Consider the following 17,405-nt stretch of genomic DNA (forward strand, 5'->3'; position numbering starts at 1 on the left):
AGCAAGACCATGGCTCTGAAAACGGCCTGTCACAGGGCTCTGACTAACATCCAGTTCTATCAGCCTGTGTGTTACTGTAACGCCAGACATCAGCTTTTGTAAATATATGTATGGGAACGACATGGCCATCTCACATCAAAGTAAAACTCTTTATAACGCTGACGAAATACTGAATGCAGACCCGGATGTACTGCACACCTGCTACTACAACTGGCACCTGCGTCCAAACCCTAACGAAATGATTAGCACCATAATGCAAATAGACAACTTCAACTGTCAGTTGGTCAACGCATCAGGCATGAAAATGAGCCTATATACTTGGAAGTGAAATTATACTGCACTCACTTCTACTAGATGCAAAACAGGGAGTAAAAAGCGATAGTTCTATGCTGTCGAAATTGCCGGAACGACATGTGGTTTTGGAGCGAGCACATTCGGAAACTCCTCTCTAGCCCTTGTCCACAGGGCAAATGAGCACTGGTCGCCAGAACTGCAAACATAGCTAAAGTCGACGTCCAACTGACGGAGACAATGCGTGTAAACTCTGGAACACTCAGGGACACTCCATGTACCTGGTTCCCCACCTTAGGAAAACAGAGCCCTATAATTAGGAAATCACAGGTAGCCCATACAGAAAAATCTTAAGCAACTCAGAACCCCCCTATACGAAGAACTAGCACCTGCATACAGATTTCAGTCTAATACAGTCTTATGGAAAATTGGCGAAGAACTGCAAGGCTTCTACTCAAAAATAGCTTGGAAATGACTATAGTCTGTAAGCGCACCTAAAGATCGAAATTTGGTAGACAACCCCGAAAAGAAGGCCGAAGGATTCAACCAGGACAGGAAATTCTGGATAACTCTGAACCATGTCAGAAAAAGTATTGGTAAATGTAAACAACTGATGAACAAATGGGGCAGTCCTGTACGTGAGTGCGGGGATATACAGTCAATGGACCATGAGTTTTGCGTTTACTGGGGTGTGGCTACGAGGGTGAACTGAATGACACACACAGTCTTTGTCTCAGCCGGAGAATGGCTCAGGAATATTTGTAATGTTGAATAGTTCTATAAGAAATTATGTAAGGAATAATGTAATCCACTGTAGAGCTCTAACGATATTGTAGTTAATTCATTATGTCATGATGGATTTTGCAAATGCCGAAGAGATGAATCTATACCAATAACAAATTTATAAAATCTGTCTCTCTGTTAGTCTTTGAACGCGCTGATCTCCAAAATTACTATACGAAGCCCGGGACACTGTGTGGACTGTATTTTATGAGAATCAAATCACGGAATAAAAGATATTCGTTCACATTATAGAAATATATGTATGTATGAATTTATGTTCCACATTTCCGAAACCAAACTTGGTCCGTATATCTTTTACCGTCTAGAAACAATCAATGTGGTGGTAAAAACCAACTACTTATCAAATCTGTTAGCGCATCGGGGAGAGCATTTTCGCTGTTTATGAAGTATAACTGCCATATGACGCATGATATTTTAAAATATTACTTTTTAACTACTAACTGTATTCACGGCACAGTTTAGATGTAGTTTTCTCATATAGCACTGAATATAAGTACAAAATAACATCATTGTACGGCACATAGTTCAAGAGATATGACGCCATGGACGTTTAGATGCGTGAAACAACTTTCGCGTTGTGCATGACGTTCGAATTTATTACTTCTTTGATAATAACTCAATTCACAACACATTCAGCACGCAATTTCTACATATGGTGCTGAATTTACCTGTAGAATTGTATCATCATATGGCACAGAGAGAGGGGGAGAAGGATACGGACAGAGAGAGGTGGATGGAAGAGACTGACTAATAGAACTGAAATACATACACACCCAGGCAATGCCAACTACTCTGATACTAAATACTTGTAAGTAATTAACTGTGAACGTGGGACAAAGGACTAAAGCAAGCAGTGAAAACAGGTGGCTCTGAGCGCTATGGGACTTAACTTCGGAGTTCATCAGTCCCCTAGAACTTAGAACTACTTAAACCTAACTAACCTAAGGACATCACACACATCCATGCCCGAGGCAGGATTCGAACCTGCGACCGTAGCGGCCGCGCGGTTCCAGACTGTAGCGCCTTTAACCGCTTGGCCACGCCGGCCGAAAACAGGTGGTTTCACCATTGCAGAGAAAGGCGAGAACACAGCTATTTGAGACAACGTTGTGCTGAGTATTTTTGAAGGAATATGGTCGCCAGAGACAACCCGAAACAGGAGCATAATACCGAAACCTTCTAAGGAAATTACAGGACTCTGTGGAGATAAACCATTGCAGGAATCTGTCCAGGTGGGTACTTTCCGTTCCACGGTAACGCGCCATCCATTTTGGACAGTTGCTACGCTGGGGTCTCAGATGTGACCTCGCCCGTCCACATTCTCATGAGATTGCACCCACTGTCTCCAGACTCCGTAGTCGGATGAAGGAATTGCTTTGTAGTAGACATCTCCATAATGACAACGAGCTGGACTGTTTCCGGAACAGTCAGTTCTCCGAAAGATCATCATCATCGATTAAAATGTGCCACATGGGAGTGTGTGTATGGGAGAATGACGAACACCATCAACAAGTTTCGCGGTCTCAGCTTGAATTATCTAAAGCGCTAACTAACGCTCTGTGACTACCGTGCGGATTCTCTTGACGTAGACTCATGCGAGAGCAAAGCGGAGGGGAAATATTTTCAGTGCTTTGTGCCTTTACTGGATAGATGCTCTTTGTTCGAAAGAGCTCCCCAATTTCCGGGACCCGGCGCGGCCTGTGGCGGTATTAACTGCGAACGTGTTAATAAGCCGGCACACGCCGCCGCGCCCGCCAACAGATGCGCCAGATAACGCCTTTATGGTCCGCCTCCGCGAAACACCAATAACCAAGCGTCCGCTATCGCGTGCTCTTCTCCATATCTCCGCTTTTTATATCTCTTTGGCGCTCAGCTGCATAAAGGTATAGCGCCCGGAGTGTGCGTTAACTGCGTTGCGCAGTATTACTGTGTCTCTGTAGCGAGTTATGAAAGCACTGCTGGGGCACGGTCGGTTGCCTGAATCTGGCGACTTTGTACCGCCAACTTCAACTTGCGTGTGTATCCAGGCAAGCTTTTATTCGACAAAGACTTTAACAGAAATGGCTATTTTAGCGATAGTTTCAAACTTGCTAATGCAACTGTGTATCAACCCACATAAATCAGTTAAAAATATTCATAGAACATCATTATCTTGTCGGTCGTCCTCAAACTACAAATAAAATTAACCTTACTTGACACGCTTTTGTGGAGTGACGTGCTAGACATACTGGGGTGGATCGCAAGCCAGCGACAGCAATTGTTATAATAGATAATCTATTAAGTATCATTACTTCAAATTTTTATGTTGTTGTTGTTCTGATCTTCAGTCCTAAGACTGGTTTGATGCAGCTCTCCATGCTACTCTATCCTGTGCAAGCTTCTTCATCTCCCAGTACCTACTGCAGCCTACATCCTTCTGAATCTGCTTAGTGTATTCATCTCTTGGTCTCCCTCTTCGATTTTTATAGCTCCTCAAAAGGTTACAGCTTGAAGTTGTATGGGACATATAACCACTGCCAACGTCCTTGCCGCAGTGGTAACACCGGTTCCCTCCAGATCACCGAATTTAAGCGTTGTCGGCACATGAATGGGAGACCGTCCGGTCTACCGAGCGCTGTTGGCAAGCCCTTGTGAGGCCCACTGAGCAGCTACCTGACTCAGCGGATCCGGTCTCGTAAACTGACAAGGGCGGTCAGAGTGGTGTGCCGACCACATGCCACTCCATATCTGCATCTAGTGACGTCCATCGGCTGAGGTTAACACGGTTGCTGGTCGGTACACTTGGGTCTTCAAGGCTTGTTCGAACGGAGATAAGACTAAAGAATTCAAATACCAGAAAAAATTGAAAAACATTACTCATTTTTAAAGAAAATACCTTTTATATGATGAAAAATTTAACTGAATTTTACTCAAGATGTAGTACCACGAGAGAAATTTAGTATATTACTGAACGATCTAAAAGGAACTGTCGGATATAGCACAATATCATTTTTGCCTCCCAACATGGTCGACCGACGTCCTCGAGCACGAGAAATTCCGAGGAGCTCATTCAAACTAGTGTCCTCCATTTCAATATTGTCATCTGCATCCTCTTTCCTCTCTTGTAGAGTAAGTAGAGTCTTCTTCACCACTTGCAAAATTCTCTTCGACGCTTTGTTCAACAAGCTCCTCACGACTTTCGTCCACTTCAAGCAACTCTTCGCATATACATCGAGTTCGTAGATTATAAGCCATCAAATTATTTGAATAAGATATTATCTCTCAAGAAAAAAAAATGAAGTAGACGTGATAAAGCATAGCATACTTCCAGAATGAGATTTTCACTCTGCATCGCGTTGGTGTGAAACTTCGCTGCGCGGGATTAGCCAAGCGGTCTCAGGCGCTGCAGTCATGGACCGTGCGGCTGGTCCCGGCGGAGGTTCGAGTCCTCCCTCGGGCATGGGTGTGTGTGTTTGTCCTTAGGATAATTTAGATTAAGTAGTGTGTAAGCTTAAGGACTGATGACCTTAGCAGTTAAGTCCCATAAGACGTCACACGCATTTCAACATCTTTGTGAAATTTTCTGGGAGATTAAAACTGTGTGCCGTACCGAGACTCGAAGTTGAGAAGGTAGGAGACGAGGTACTGCAGAAGTAAAGCTGTGAGGACGGGCCGTGAGTCGTGCTTGGGTAGCTCAGGCGGTAGAGCACTTGCCCGCGATTTCGAGTCTCGGTCCTGCACGCAGTTTTAATCTGCCAGGAACTTTCATAGGATACTTACATTATGTTTCTATCTGGTGCCAAAATAGACTTGAAATAAAATCTACTTAAGTTTCAGACACTTGACGTTACTTGACACACTTAGGTGCAGGCAAACCCAGTCGACATTGGGTGGCTGCCGCAGCTGTGTTAACGCTGACAGTTTGATGTCATTGGTTTCAGGCTTAGTGCTACTATCAAACCGCCAACCGATGGCGCCACAGACCCGATCTTCTCAGGTTTACATACCCCAAATTAGCGAAAAGTTGTTTGATATTAAAGAAAAGTAGGCTTGGGATATACTGCACCCTTGTGTGTCAAAGAAGTGTTAACAACAAAATTATTGCAGTCAGAAATTAACTAAGATTTTTCAATAATTTTAGTGTCAGTGGCTTCTTGTAGTTAATTCTACGTGACTGACACCGTTACACCTTGAGGATGTGCCGTCAGGCGCCATCACTAGAGTGCACTATGGTAATACGCAACATGATCCTCAGCTCCTCTGAAAAGGCGATTGTTGGCGGGAGGTAAGCCTTTCCCTCTAGAAAGTAACCAGATGTAGTGTGTGCTTCTCACATGCGGTCCGCGGTGCCGTAGGCGCCAGCCAGCTGTGGACACAGACGACGGAACACTCAAAGAGAGGTGCCTGTGATGGGTAATGGGTCTGTCAAACTGTGGAGACATTCTCTTCATACATCTCGAAATTTCTCCACACAGTGATTTTGACAATGTCAGATTAATTAACTTGACTAAATTGTGTATTTTGTCATCGTCAGGGCTTAGTGATTGTCTTTGCAGTGTCAGCTGCTGGGTGGTGAGGCAATGAGACGTTTAGTGACGCAGTACTGAGTCGACACAGTCGTCGAATTGAGTCCCGAAAAGGGCAGCACCAATTTTAATTTGCTGTGAATTCACAAGTGGGAGTGGGGTGGGAAGTCAGCATAGCCCTGGGACAAAGAAACTCCCACCAAAATTCGAAATTTCCCCCAAAATTTAAATTCTCACCGATAGGGTAGGTGTGGCAGGAGGGGGTGAGAGGGGTGAGAGGGGTGACGGAGATGGGGAGTGATGGGGCTGGGGCCCATGTGCAGGCTGAGAAAAACACGTGACAGCATCGCACTGAAACCAGTGCCTCACAGCTAGCTGAAGTGGGATGTCTTCTAGGAGGTCCAAGATTCAGCTCATTCTGTAGGAATTGCAAATAAGCCGACCAGTTGGTCTGGGAGCCAAATAAACTGGAGCAGTGATGTGGTCTAGAATGCCATACCATACGTTAGCACCCCCATGCGCTTGCATGTGATGTGGTCCTAATAAGTGAGGATTTTCAGGAGCTCAGTAATGTGGAGTGTGTCTGTTGACAGAGACGTAAATGGCAAAATAGCATTCATCTCCCCAGAAAATGTGCCTGATGAAATCCGGATTTACTGCTACTTTATTTACGAGACGTCTGGAGATCGATACCTGATCTTGAAAATCGTCTCCATGTACTTGTTAGTGTATGTGCAGCTTAAAGGGATGCTATTTTCGTTCCTCAACAATCTTTTGCCCGAAGACCTCAATATGCCGAGGTATTCTGCGACTCTTCTTTGTCCTAATTACGATGAGAAACAGGTATCACTGGGCGAGATCCAAAGATTTCCGTGATATTAATAACAATGGCCATATTATTATTATTATTATATTATTATTATTATTATAAGCAAAATTAATACTGCAATCTAAATGCACTTTCGTTTATACTACATTACTTGTGCGCGTTACTTTCGTTGAAGTTATGCTTCCCTTCTAACACTTGGTTCAAGAATTATAAAAGAAGGTTGTATACCTGGAAGAATCCTGGAGATACTAAAAGGTATCAGATAGATTATATAATGGTAAGACAGAGATTCAGGAACCAGGTTTTAAATTGTAAGACATTTCCAGGGGCAGATGTGGATTCTGACCACAATCTACTGGTTATGAAATGCAGATTGAAACTGAAGAAACGGCAAAAAGGTGGGAATTTAAGGAGATGGGACCTGGATAAACTGAAAAAACCAGAGGTTGTAGAGTGTTTCAGGATGAGAATAAGGGAACAATTGACAAGAATGGGGGAAAGAAATACAGTAGACGAAGAATGGGTAGCTCTGAGGGATGAAGTAGTGAAGGCAGCAGACGATCAAGTAGGTAAAAAGACGAGGGCTGGTAGAAATCCTTGGGTAACAGAAGAAATATTGAATTTAATTGATGAAAGGAGAAAATATAAAAATGCAGTAAATGAAGCAGGCAAAAAGGAACACAAACGTCTAAAAAATGAGATCGACAGGAAGTGCAAAATAGCTAAGCAGGGATAGCTAGAGGACAAATGTAAGGATGTAGAGGCTTGTCTCACTAGGGGTAAGATAGATACTGCCTACAGGAAAATTAAAGAGACCTTTGGAGAGAAGAGAACCACTTGTATGAATATCAAGAGCTCAGATGGAAACCCCGTTCTAAGCAAAGAAGGGAAGCCAGAAAGGTGGAAGGAGTATATAGAGGGTTTATACAAGGGCGATGCACTTGAGGACAATATTATGGAAATGGAAGAGGATGTAGATGAAGATGAAATGGGAGATAAGATACTGCGTGAAGAGTTTGACAGAGCACTGAAAGACCTGAGTCGAAACAAGGCCCCGGGAGTAGACAACATTCCATTAGAACTACTGATGGCCTTGGGAGAACCAGTCATGACAAAACTCTACCATCTGGTGAGCAAGATGTATGAAACAGGCGAAATACCCTCAGACTTCAAGAAGAATATAATAATTCCAATCCCAAAGCAAGCAGGTGTTGACAGATGTGAAAATTACCGAACTATCAGTTTAATAAGCCACAGCTGCAAAATACTAACGCGAATTCTTTACAGACGAATGGAAAAACTGGTAGAAGCGGACCTCGGGGAAGATCAGTTTGGATTCCGTAGAAATGTCGGAACACGTGAGGCAATACTAACCTTACGACTTATCTTAGAAAAAAGATTAAGGAAAGGCAAACCTACGTTTCTAGCATTTGTAGACTTAGAGAAAGCTTTTGACAACGTTAACTGGAATACTCTCTTTCAAATTCTGAAGATGGCAGGAGTAAAATACACGGAGCGAAATGCTATTTACAATTTGTACAGAAACCAGATGGCAGTTATAAGAGTTGAGGGGCATGAAAGGGAAGCAGTGGTTGGGAAAGGAGTGAGACAGGGTTGTAACCTCTCCCCGATGTTATTCAATCGGTATATTGAGCAAGTAGTAAAGGAAACAAAAGAAAAATTCGGAGTAGGTATTAAAATTCATGGAGAAGAAGTAAAAACTTTGAGGTTCGCCGATAACATTGTAATTCTGTCAGAGACAGCAAAGGACTTGGAAGAGCAGTTGAACGGAATGGACAGTGTCTTGAAAGGAGGGTATAAGATGAACATCAACAAAAGCAAAATGAGGATAATGGAATGTAGTCAAATTAAATCGGGTGATGCTGAGGGTATTAGATTAGGAAATGAGAAAAAGTAGTAAAGGAGTTTTGCTATTTAGGAAGTAAAATAACTCACGATGGTCGAAGTAGAGAGGATATAAAATGTAGATTGGCAATGGCAAGGAAATCGTTTCTGAAGAAGAGAAATTTGTTAACAGAGTATAGATTTAAGTGTCAGGAAGTCGTTTCTGAAAGTATTTGTATGGAGTGTAGCCATGTATGGAAGTGAAACATGGACGATAACCAGTTTGGACAAGAAGAGAATAGAAGCTTTCGAAATGTGGTGCTACAGAAGAATTCTGAAGATAAGGTGGGTAGATCACGTAACTAATGAGGACGTATTGAATAGGATTGGGGAGAAGAGAATTTTGTGGCACAACTTGACTAGAAGAAGGAATCGGTTGGTAGGACAGGTTTTGAGGCATCAAGGGATCACAAATTTAGCATTGGAGGGCAGCGTGGAGGGTAAAAATCGTAGAGGGAGACCAAGAGATGAATACACTAAGTAGATTCAGAAGGATGTAGGTTGCAGTAGGTACTGGGAGATGAAGAAGCTTGCACAAGATAGAGTAGCATGGAGAGCTGCATCAAACCAGTCTCAGGACTGAAGACCACAACAACAACATGCTTCCCTTGCGTGGGATGTGTTCCAAAAGACTCAATAACATTCTGGGCTACTTCGGATATCTTTCCACGACACGTTGTACCTGGAAAGCTCCATCGATTCCTAAACGTATCTCTGCACGTTTAAAAGCATGCGCAGAATGTAGACGTCCCGTTGGAAAACGTTGTGATTAAAGCCGTCGTGCCTCTGCTGCGTGTCTGCTGTGCGTGTCCCCATAGATCACTATCGTATCGATGTAGGTTTCTCTGGAGTTCACTGGACTTGTTACCTTATTGAATGTAAGACCTGACTCGAAGTACAAACAGACGGCCATGAGAGCGGAACCAAGATGAAAACGCAAGCAGATGGCGGCACAGCTCGGTCGAAGTTCGCTTGTATATGCATATTTTCTTTGGACAGCAGCAACGGGGGTAACCCGTCTTCGTTGTTGCTATAAACTCCGAGGGGTTTCACAGGGTGACTTGAACAAATCGCTCATAGGAACCCTTGTCTAGAAACGTCAGACGAGTCGTAGGCGCCACCACCTGCCAACAGACCATCCCTCTGGAAGAAAATGTGACTTGGTACATTGACAGGTCGTAGGTGGAACGCTTGGCAATATTGTTTGTTAATCAGAGATGGCGACTGATTGCCAGTGGAGAAGATGCAGCTAACTCTTCTATGAATGCGATGGTCCGTTGCCTCGTAGGATGACGGTTTTTGACACGGATTTTCATCCATATTTTATTTTTCTCCTGGAATGCTCTAAAATCTCCAGTGTACTTCGGTACACAGGCGAAAAATGAACTGTAAATGGAAAGCTGTGTCCGATATCGTCATCCACCAAGGCAATGGAGCATCTTACTCGTAGGAGACAAAGCTTGTCTACGCAGCGATTAGGTATATCTTCTCCACTGGCGATCGTGGCAATCAGTCGCGATCACAGAACAACAAACAACACTGCGAGACATTCCGCCTACGGTCCAGCGGCGTACAAAGCCACGTTTGCTGCCTAAGGGGTGGGCTAGCGACAGGCGCTGACGTATTTAACTTTCACTCCCTGTAGCGGCGTTGTATGACGTTTCCACGGGTTCCTAGCATGGATTTGTTCCTCTAGACATCCCTCTGTACAACCCTTCGTACCATGTCGCTTAATTTCTGGGCCACCCTGTATGTATTTCACACTTCCTGGTACAGATTTGCATGCGTTGTGTAGGCGACTCAGTGTATGGAGATCTGATAAGGAATCGATATGGACCTAAAATCTGTTTGAAGATCATATCACTTTCAAAATCTCCCGCTTGGCAGTACTCGTACAGTGAAGGTGATGAGCTCTGACCTGCACGGATTGCAGAAGGCCATGGGGTTGTTTGAGTTCCCGTTGTCGGTCTTTTTTCTTTGTAACGAAGGACATGCTCTTCAAGTCGAGAGTGTGGTGTGTATGTGGAGCATCATAGTCAACATTCCTAATTGAGAATGTACACTCGACAGCAAAAAAAGTGGGTCACATCTGAATTCCAATGTGTAGGCTGCACCTCAATGTATGCAACCAACATAGCTTATCTGTGTTGCACATCGTCACAACCCTCCACAGTACAGTCGTTGTAAGATACACAATGGGTACCTCTAGAGACTGCTAGAGAACACTGGTCTTTATGACAGTCCATCCAGATGTAAAGTAACACCACGATAGTACAGAAGAGATAAGATAGTCTTTAAAGTTTGTAAACCAGACGTAATTACAATAACGGACATTTCAAACGTTATGGGACAACTAATTTTGTCACATAAATCGTTCAGTAAGCCTTAGGCACAATTAAATATTTGAGACAATAGATGGATTTATAAAGTTGTATGGCAATTGGAAACAAGTTCTTTGCTATCTAAAAGGTTTACCCAGCGCATGCTGAACGTCGTTCAACGTTCAATGGGGAGTGCTTTCGCATCAACTTTATGTAATACTGAGCAGTTAAAAGAAAACGTGATTAACGGCGGCAAGCACTCTACGAAAATCCCAACATTAACAGCGAATCACAAGTAATATCGTTGTTCACATTACTCATCAACAGTTACTTGTACACAAAGTTGTACTTTAAATGACATGACCAACGTCTTCGTTCTGGATCCGGATGCAAACCCAGAATGTAAAGCCATTGTCAACCAAGTAAAGTTTTGTGCCTTATCGAGACTCGATCACTAGGCAGAAAGAGACGTCAAATATTGACGTTTGCACCAGTATCAGTTATCAATTCTCAACTTGAACCTAAATGACGATAATGTTTATACGAAACCAGGAACCCTAACATGACAATTATCTTCTTGGTAATTAACCTTGAAAGACGTTGTATATTGTTGCATTGTCAAGGAACAAAGGATGCAGATGTTTAAAATTGAAATGCCATCATGTAATGCTGATGACAAGGATGCGAACCCAGCACTTAATCGGATTGTTGAATAAGTACGTAAAATCAGAATGTAGATATCACTGTTTGTCACCAGTAGTGAGGTTGGAAGCTTAAATGACGACTGAAGTTTTATTGCCTGACTGGGATTCGAAACCGGCGCCTACCGCCGTCGTTGTCTAACCAGGAACAGACGAGAAATATCCAATGTTGGTCCACCATTAGCGAGATGTGCTACGTTTAACTAGAAATAAGGCGACCAAAACGTCTATGCACACATGGTTATGAAGACACGTTAATAATCAAATTCTTATTAAGCAGTAGCTAGGAGTAGCATGTTTAGTTGCAAACCTGAAGGCTTTCTCATCCCTAGTAACGTGTTGCCTAATATCTGCGATATCATGGTGTTAATTTACAAGTGGATTGACTGCCGTAAAGAGCAATGTTCTCTAGTAGTCGTGTATCATTGAGATGTAAATGAAGTGCCTCAGCAGAAAGTATTTTCCGTCGTGCAGCACGTATTGTTTCAGAGACGCTGAGTATATGTTATAAGTGCACAAAACGTGTATTATATACTACGTAAATACTATTATTTGGAGAATCTGCCGCCAAACCTGTTTACTTTTACATCCCGCTTAGTTGTCGTGGTTGAATACACGTTTTCTTAAGGCTACATCTAATGCAGAGCGCTTACAAGAAACAATAGTTTCCTTCGTTATGCTATTGCTAGCTGGGTGAAATATTTTGTGGTAGCTATGTTTAAAATGAATGCATTTTTGAACGTATTGTTCGTCAAATATCTGAATGAATCATCAACTGTAGGTGTGCGTGCACTTGTTATAGCATAATAGCTGTGGCTGCGTTAGTTTATACTACAGACTTGGGTAGGCTACGTGTAACTTTTGATCCTTCAAGAGGTGATCGTGGCCTTGTGGCCCGGGTCTGTACTAGCCGCGGCTCGCGAGCTACGGGGCAGCCAGGCTGGTCGAGGAGAGACGGAAGTGAGCGAGCTGGCGGTGGCGTTGGTGGGCAACAGCCTGGGACGAGCCAGCACGGCTGCGCCGCATGCATCTGCCTCTGCCGCTCCGTTTGATCCTGCGTCCTGGAAGCCTGGGAGGAAGTTCCTTCTTCAGGCTGTTACATCTGACGGTTTATACATTCTATGCCAAGACGCATGATAGAAGTACAAAATAATGAAGGATTCTGGATAAAATATTAGAGTCCTTAAAATGTTTTGTTATGTCTTCTTTTTCGTCATTTTTCCACATTGGGAGCTAGTGGAAGATCGCGTGGCAACAGAAAAGATACAATATGGGTTAGTTTTCCTTTGAGTTGCCTTTTAATTGAAGTGGGTTTCTTTTGAATATACAGTTTGTTAAATATTCTTTTTTGATTTAATTTATACCCTGTCTAGATACTTACAAACTAATCAGCGTAGATGGACTCTGTCACAGTAGTTTTTGTTGGTTCAAATACATCTCTCTCTTCCCCTCCATCCATGAATACAACCTCCGTCCTCCACACAATACCCAAACGCTTTCATATTATGTTTACTCGTTGTTAATATCTCCTCTATTCTCCTCTCACTCTCTCTCTCTGACACTATCGCCGCAAGTGCCCTTCTATTCTATCCATCCAAAACTTTGTAAACAAATCTAGAGGTTTCCATAGACGCTACATTTTCTCTTTTAACTGCTGCTGTCTTGACTCTCTCAACACCTATGAAACCGTATTCTTTGATCTCCCTTTCCCTATAACCCATTCTTAGTTCTGAAAACAGTCCTTCCTTATCTCTTGGTCCTAAGATACAACGAACTGTGGCACACATCTAAGTAAGCAATACTTTGCAAGAATTTCACGCTTATATTGTGCACTTCTATCCATTTCCAGATCCCGCCCTCCTTCCTGTTACCCGTCCCTTGACATCTGCATCTACATCTAAATGAATACTCTGCAATTCATAATTATGTGCTTGGCAGGGGGTTCTGTGGTCTGATGGATTAATCTCGTACTGATGTGTAAAACGTGTAGTTTCACATCTCACGTCAGGCGTAGATTTTCAACACACACAAGTAACTCTCCTTCACCCCTAGTTACGCCAAGTGCAGATCGCCAGTAAGCTCCGTAGTTCAATATCTGCAGTAAAGATAACATCCCTTCGCTGCCGACTGGGGCAGAGCGGCATACGTCTGAGCAGTGACACTTGGAGAAACCCCGGAAGGCAGAGACTACGTCACCAGCAAGCCATCGTAAACTGGAAAACGTATTTCATTTAATGAACCAATGGCCGTGTAAGTTCACAAGGCTCTTACTTTATTTGAAACTGAGACGTTGAAAATGGTGGTGCTGGACTAGGTTCGAATTCGATTTCACTGTGTTCCCCAAGATTGCGAACTCTTCTAGACCTCCTTGAAAGACGTCTATCTAGTTTCGAATTCTGATTAGCACAAAATATTCATTATTTCGTTTCAAGCCCTAGCATGTGCAGTCCGAACTACTAGTGAAAAATAGTTTCATTTTCAACGTCTCTTCGTGCGTTGTCAGCTGTAACGTGTTCGTTTCAACTCACAGCCACATGATGAGCTTTTTATCACAACATTACACGATCAAACGTTTCCTTACATCTTTTCAAGTTCAAACATTCCTCTCCATCCTGCTGGCGAAAACGGATTTGTGTTTGACGTTGTGTTCGTTGTGATCACCAACGACGATATGTTGTGGTTCAAATGACTCTGAGCACTATGGGACTTAACACCTGAGGTCATCAGTCCCCTGAACTTAGAACTACTTAAACGTAACTAACCTAAGGACAAACATACATCCATGCCCCAGGCAGGATTCGAACCTGCGAACGTAGCGGTCGCGCGGTTCCGGACTGTAGCGTCTAGAACCGCTGGGCCACTCCGGCCTGCGATATGTTGTGGATCCAACTTCTAGACAGCAGAGTATTTTCCATCATATCATTGAAAGTACAAACATGCCACTCCTAGCTATTATTGGAAAAGAATTTGATGGTTAATGCGTCTTCATGACCACGTGTGCGGTGTTTGAATTCCATTCAGCACAGAACCTTTCGTTGCCTGATGTCTAGCTAAACATGTGCAAATCTCGCTGCTGGTGAACCAACAATAGCTATTTATCGTCTGTTCCTGGCTAGAAAACGACGGCGCTAGATGCTGGGTTCGATTCCCAGTCAGGTAAAAACAATTCTATCGTCATTTAAAGTTTCAACATCTCGCTGTTGGTGAAAACATTTGATATTAAATTCTTATTTTACGTACTTCGTTAACAATCAGATTAGGTGCTGGGTTCGCATCCCTGTCACAAGCTTTACATCATGGCATTTCAATTTTAAACATGAGCATACCTTGTTCCTTGTGAATGACACAATATTAAAAGTCGTTGGGGGTAGTTCCCAGGAGGGTAACTGTTATGACAGGATTCCCAATTCAGTACAAACATTTTCGTCATTTATTTTCAGGATCTGAATTGTTAACTGATACTAGTGCAAACGTCTATACTTCACGTCTCTCTATGCCTAGTGATCGGGTCTCAATAAGCCACAAACAAAGCTTAGCTTAGTTAGCAATGGCTATAGGTGTTGGGTTTGAATCCAAGTCCAGAACGACGACGTTGGTCATGTCAAATTTGTGTAAACGTAGCTGTTGATGTGTTACGAGAACAATGATATTACTGGTGATTCGCTGTTAATGTTGTGATTTCTGTAGAGTGCTTGTTGCCGTTAATCGCGTTTTTTTACTGGTTCGTCCAATATCCAGTTTCCACAGCCACTCGCCGTTGAGCGACTTTCAGCACGTGGATGGAAACCATGTTTGAGAGCGAAAAATTTTTTCCCAATTTCTGTATAGCTTTTGAACTTCATATACTGTCTCAAGTATTTCATTTTGACTAAGGATTACTGCACGATATATTTAAAATAATCCGTTTTCTCAGAACTTTTGGAATGTCACTTGTTGTAGATAAGGTTAGTTCACTAGTGTTATGGGGTGTCTCATCGCTAAGAACGTGTTTTCTAATGTGTTTTGTATGAAGATATTAGTCGAGGTTTAGACTGACTGCCATAAAGACCTTTGGTCTCTAGTAGTCTCTTGTGGTACCCATTGTGTGTAGTCAAACGACTGTACCCCGCGGGGCTTTGGTGTTTAGAGGACCTGCAACACAGCTACGTTATGTTGGTTGTATTCGGCAGTGACCCACTTTTTTTGCTGTCAGGTGTACCATCTGCTTTGTAAAACCTGACGTTGGGTGACCGAGATGCATCGATCAGTATTATTTGTTGAAGTTTTTAATAGTATTTATTCCAGCAAAATGTGAAATTCCAAACTGGGTGACAACCAGTTTCAGTTGATTGACAGCAGCAGTAGGGTGTTGGAGTTACAACTCCATTTATGATATCAAATTGATATGCAAATGAATTAAATTGATCAATTAATCACCCCTATCACCGCCCACCATCGCATCCGACCACGCCCACCATCACCCCCAGATGACATGTGTTTTCTCACCTGCTCGTGTGCCCCAGATCCCTCCTCCCTCTATCCCACCACCATCCCCCCTCCCCAAACCTACCCTATTGGCGGGAATTTCGAATTTTCGCGGGAATTTCGAATTTTGTTGGGAATTTATTTGTCCAAAAGCTGTGACGACATCTCAACCCACCCTCCACTCGGGAATTGACAGGAAATTAAAAATGGCGGTGTGCTTTTCGGGACTGGAAGCCTGGTCCTGCCGGGTGGAAAGCCCAAGTCTAGCCCCCCTAACACAATAAAATCGCCAGAGGCGCTTGAAATAGGTAGTAGCCAATAAGAACGCAGCATCCGATCACACAACGGGGATATAAGGAAGGCCCATCGGCTCTGCAGCCTCAGTTGCGGTCAGTCACTCAGAAGAAGCGCCAGTCGAGATCGTCCAGGACCGTCCAGCCGCAGCAGCAACGGAATACGAAGAAGCCACTGAGGAGTAAGTAACGCCTGCTTGATGTCTGTGTTTACTGCCGTGTGAAGGTCTTTGTACTTCTACCATCGCTTGTAACTGATCTTCTTCCCTTGCTCATCAGCGTATGCGACATCCTCCAGCCTGTCTTGGTCTCCAACACAGACATGTCCCAGCTCGTCGGGAACCTTAGCAGCGGCAGCATCCTGGGATCCTGATCAGCTTGATGGAGCAGGACAATCAGCTGTTACTGTCGGTTGAAGACACCCAGCCAGCCCCTGACTCGCCGAAGTTCACCGGGGGTCCTAATCAGCATGATGCAGGTCGGTACTGGCCTCCATCATCCGCGCCATCGCAGAATATTCCGGTGATACTGCAAGGACAGAGTGAGGATGTAGTGGATGAGAAGATACCAGTTAAGTCCTGTGCACCACTACTCTTCTCTTCAGTTCACAATTTAACCGCTAGTGGTTCAAAAAGTTTACATATTGGTATAGAAACGGCCAGAGACAGAGAGTGGCGTATTGTGATAGAGATCGAGTATGCAGCTGAAAGTATTAAAGTGCAGTTTACGGGAGTGGAATGGGATGAACTCTGTCGTGCAAAAGCGTATATCATGCAGCAGTTGACCGCCGAGTATCACCCGAGCCACCCTCCTCCGGACATTTACTATGCTGCTCTAACTCTACCCATTACAACAGTGTACAATAACTCTGCAATGACAATTCTCGTTAAATGTCGTTGAAGCGTAAGGTTTATGCGAGAAGTATTACTGACGTATGATTCACTCATCATATTCCACTGGGTGAGATATACTGAGCGACGACGTCATTGCGAGGTTTCAAGCTTACTGATTTAAGAAACTTGTAGTTCGCACGTGTTATCACCTTGCGGTTCGCTGCGAAGTGCTATGCTGTGCGCTGCGTGCGCTGTGTTTTATACTTTACGCCCATCTTGTCGTAGATGTAGTCGTAGAATGATATCCTCACCACGAAAGTCAACAAGTTGTATATTCTGATGCACAACAGAGGGCTCCAGATATTCCAATGTCTGAACTGTCACTGGAAGGTATATAGCGGTGGTAGGAGTCTCAACAATATTATACCCTGTTCCAATTGATGAAAGGAATCCGTAAAT

At 43.5% G+C, this 17,405-nt stretch overlaps 1 protein-coding gene across 1 annotated transcript in view; it reads left to right on the forward strand.

Annotated features, from left to right (window-relative positions):
• Positions 1 to 5,318: 5,318 nt before the first annotated feature.
• Positions 5,319 to 17,405, forward strand: part of LOC126419721 (homeobox protein Hox-D9-like) — a 161,960-nt gene continuing 149,873 nt past the window's right edge. The window contains exon 1 of the mRNA XM_050086901.1: positions 5,319 to 5,359. Within this exon, the coding sequence (XP_049942858.1) occupies positions 5,319 to 5,359 (41 nt within the window). The remainder of the gene's footprint in view (positions 5,360 to 17,405) is intronic.

This window comes from Schistocerca serialis, chromosome 9 (genome assembly GCF_023864345.2).
Source record: "Schistocerca serialis cubense isolate TAMUIC-IGC-003099 chromosome 9, iqSchSeri2.2, whole genome shotgun sequence".
NCBI lineage: Eukaryota > Metazoa > Arthropoda > Insecta > Orthoptera > Acrididae > Schistocerca > Schistocerca serialis.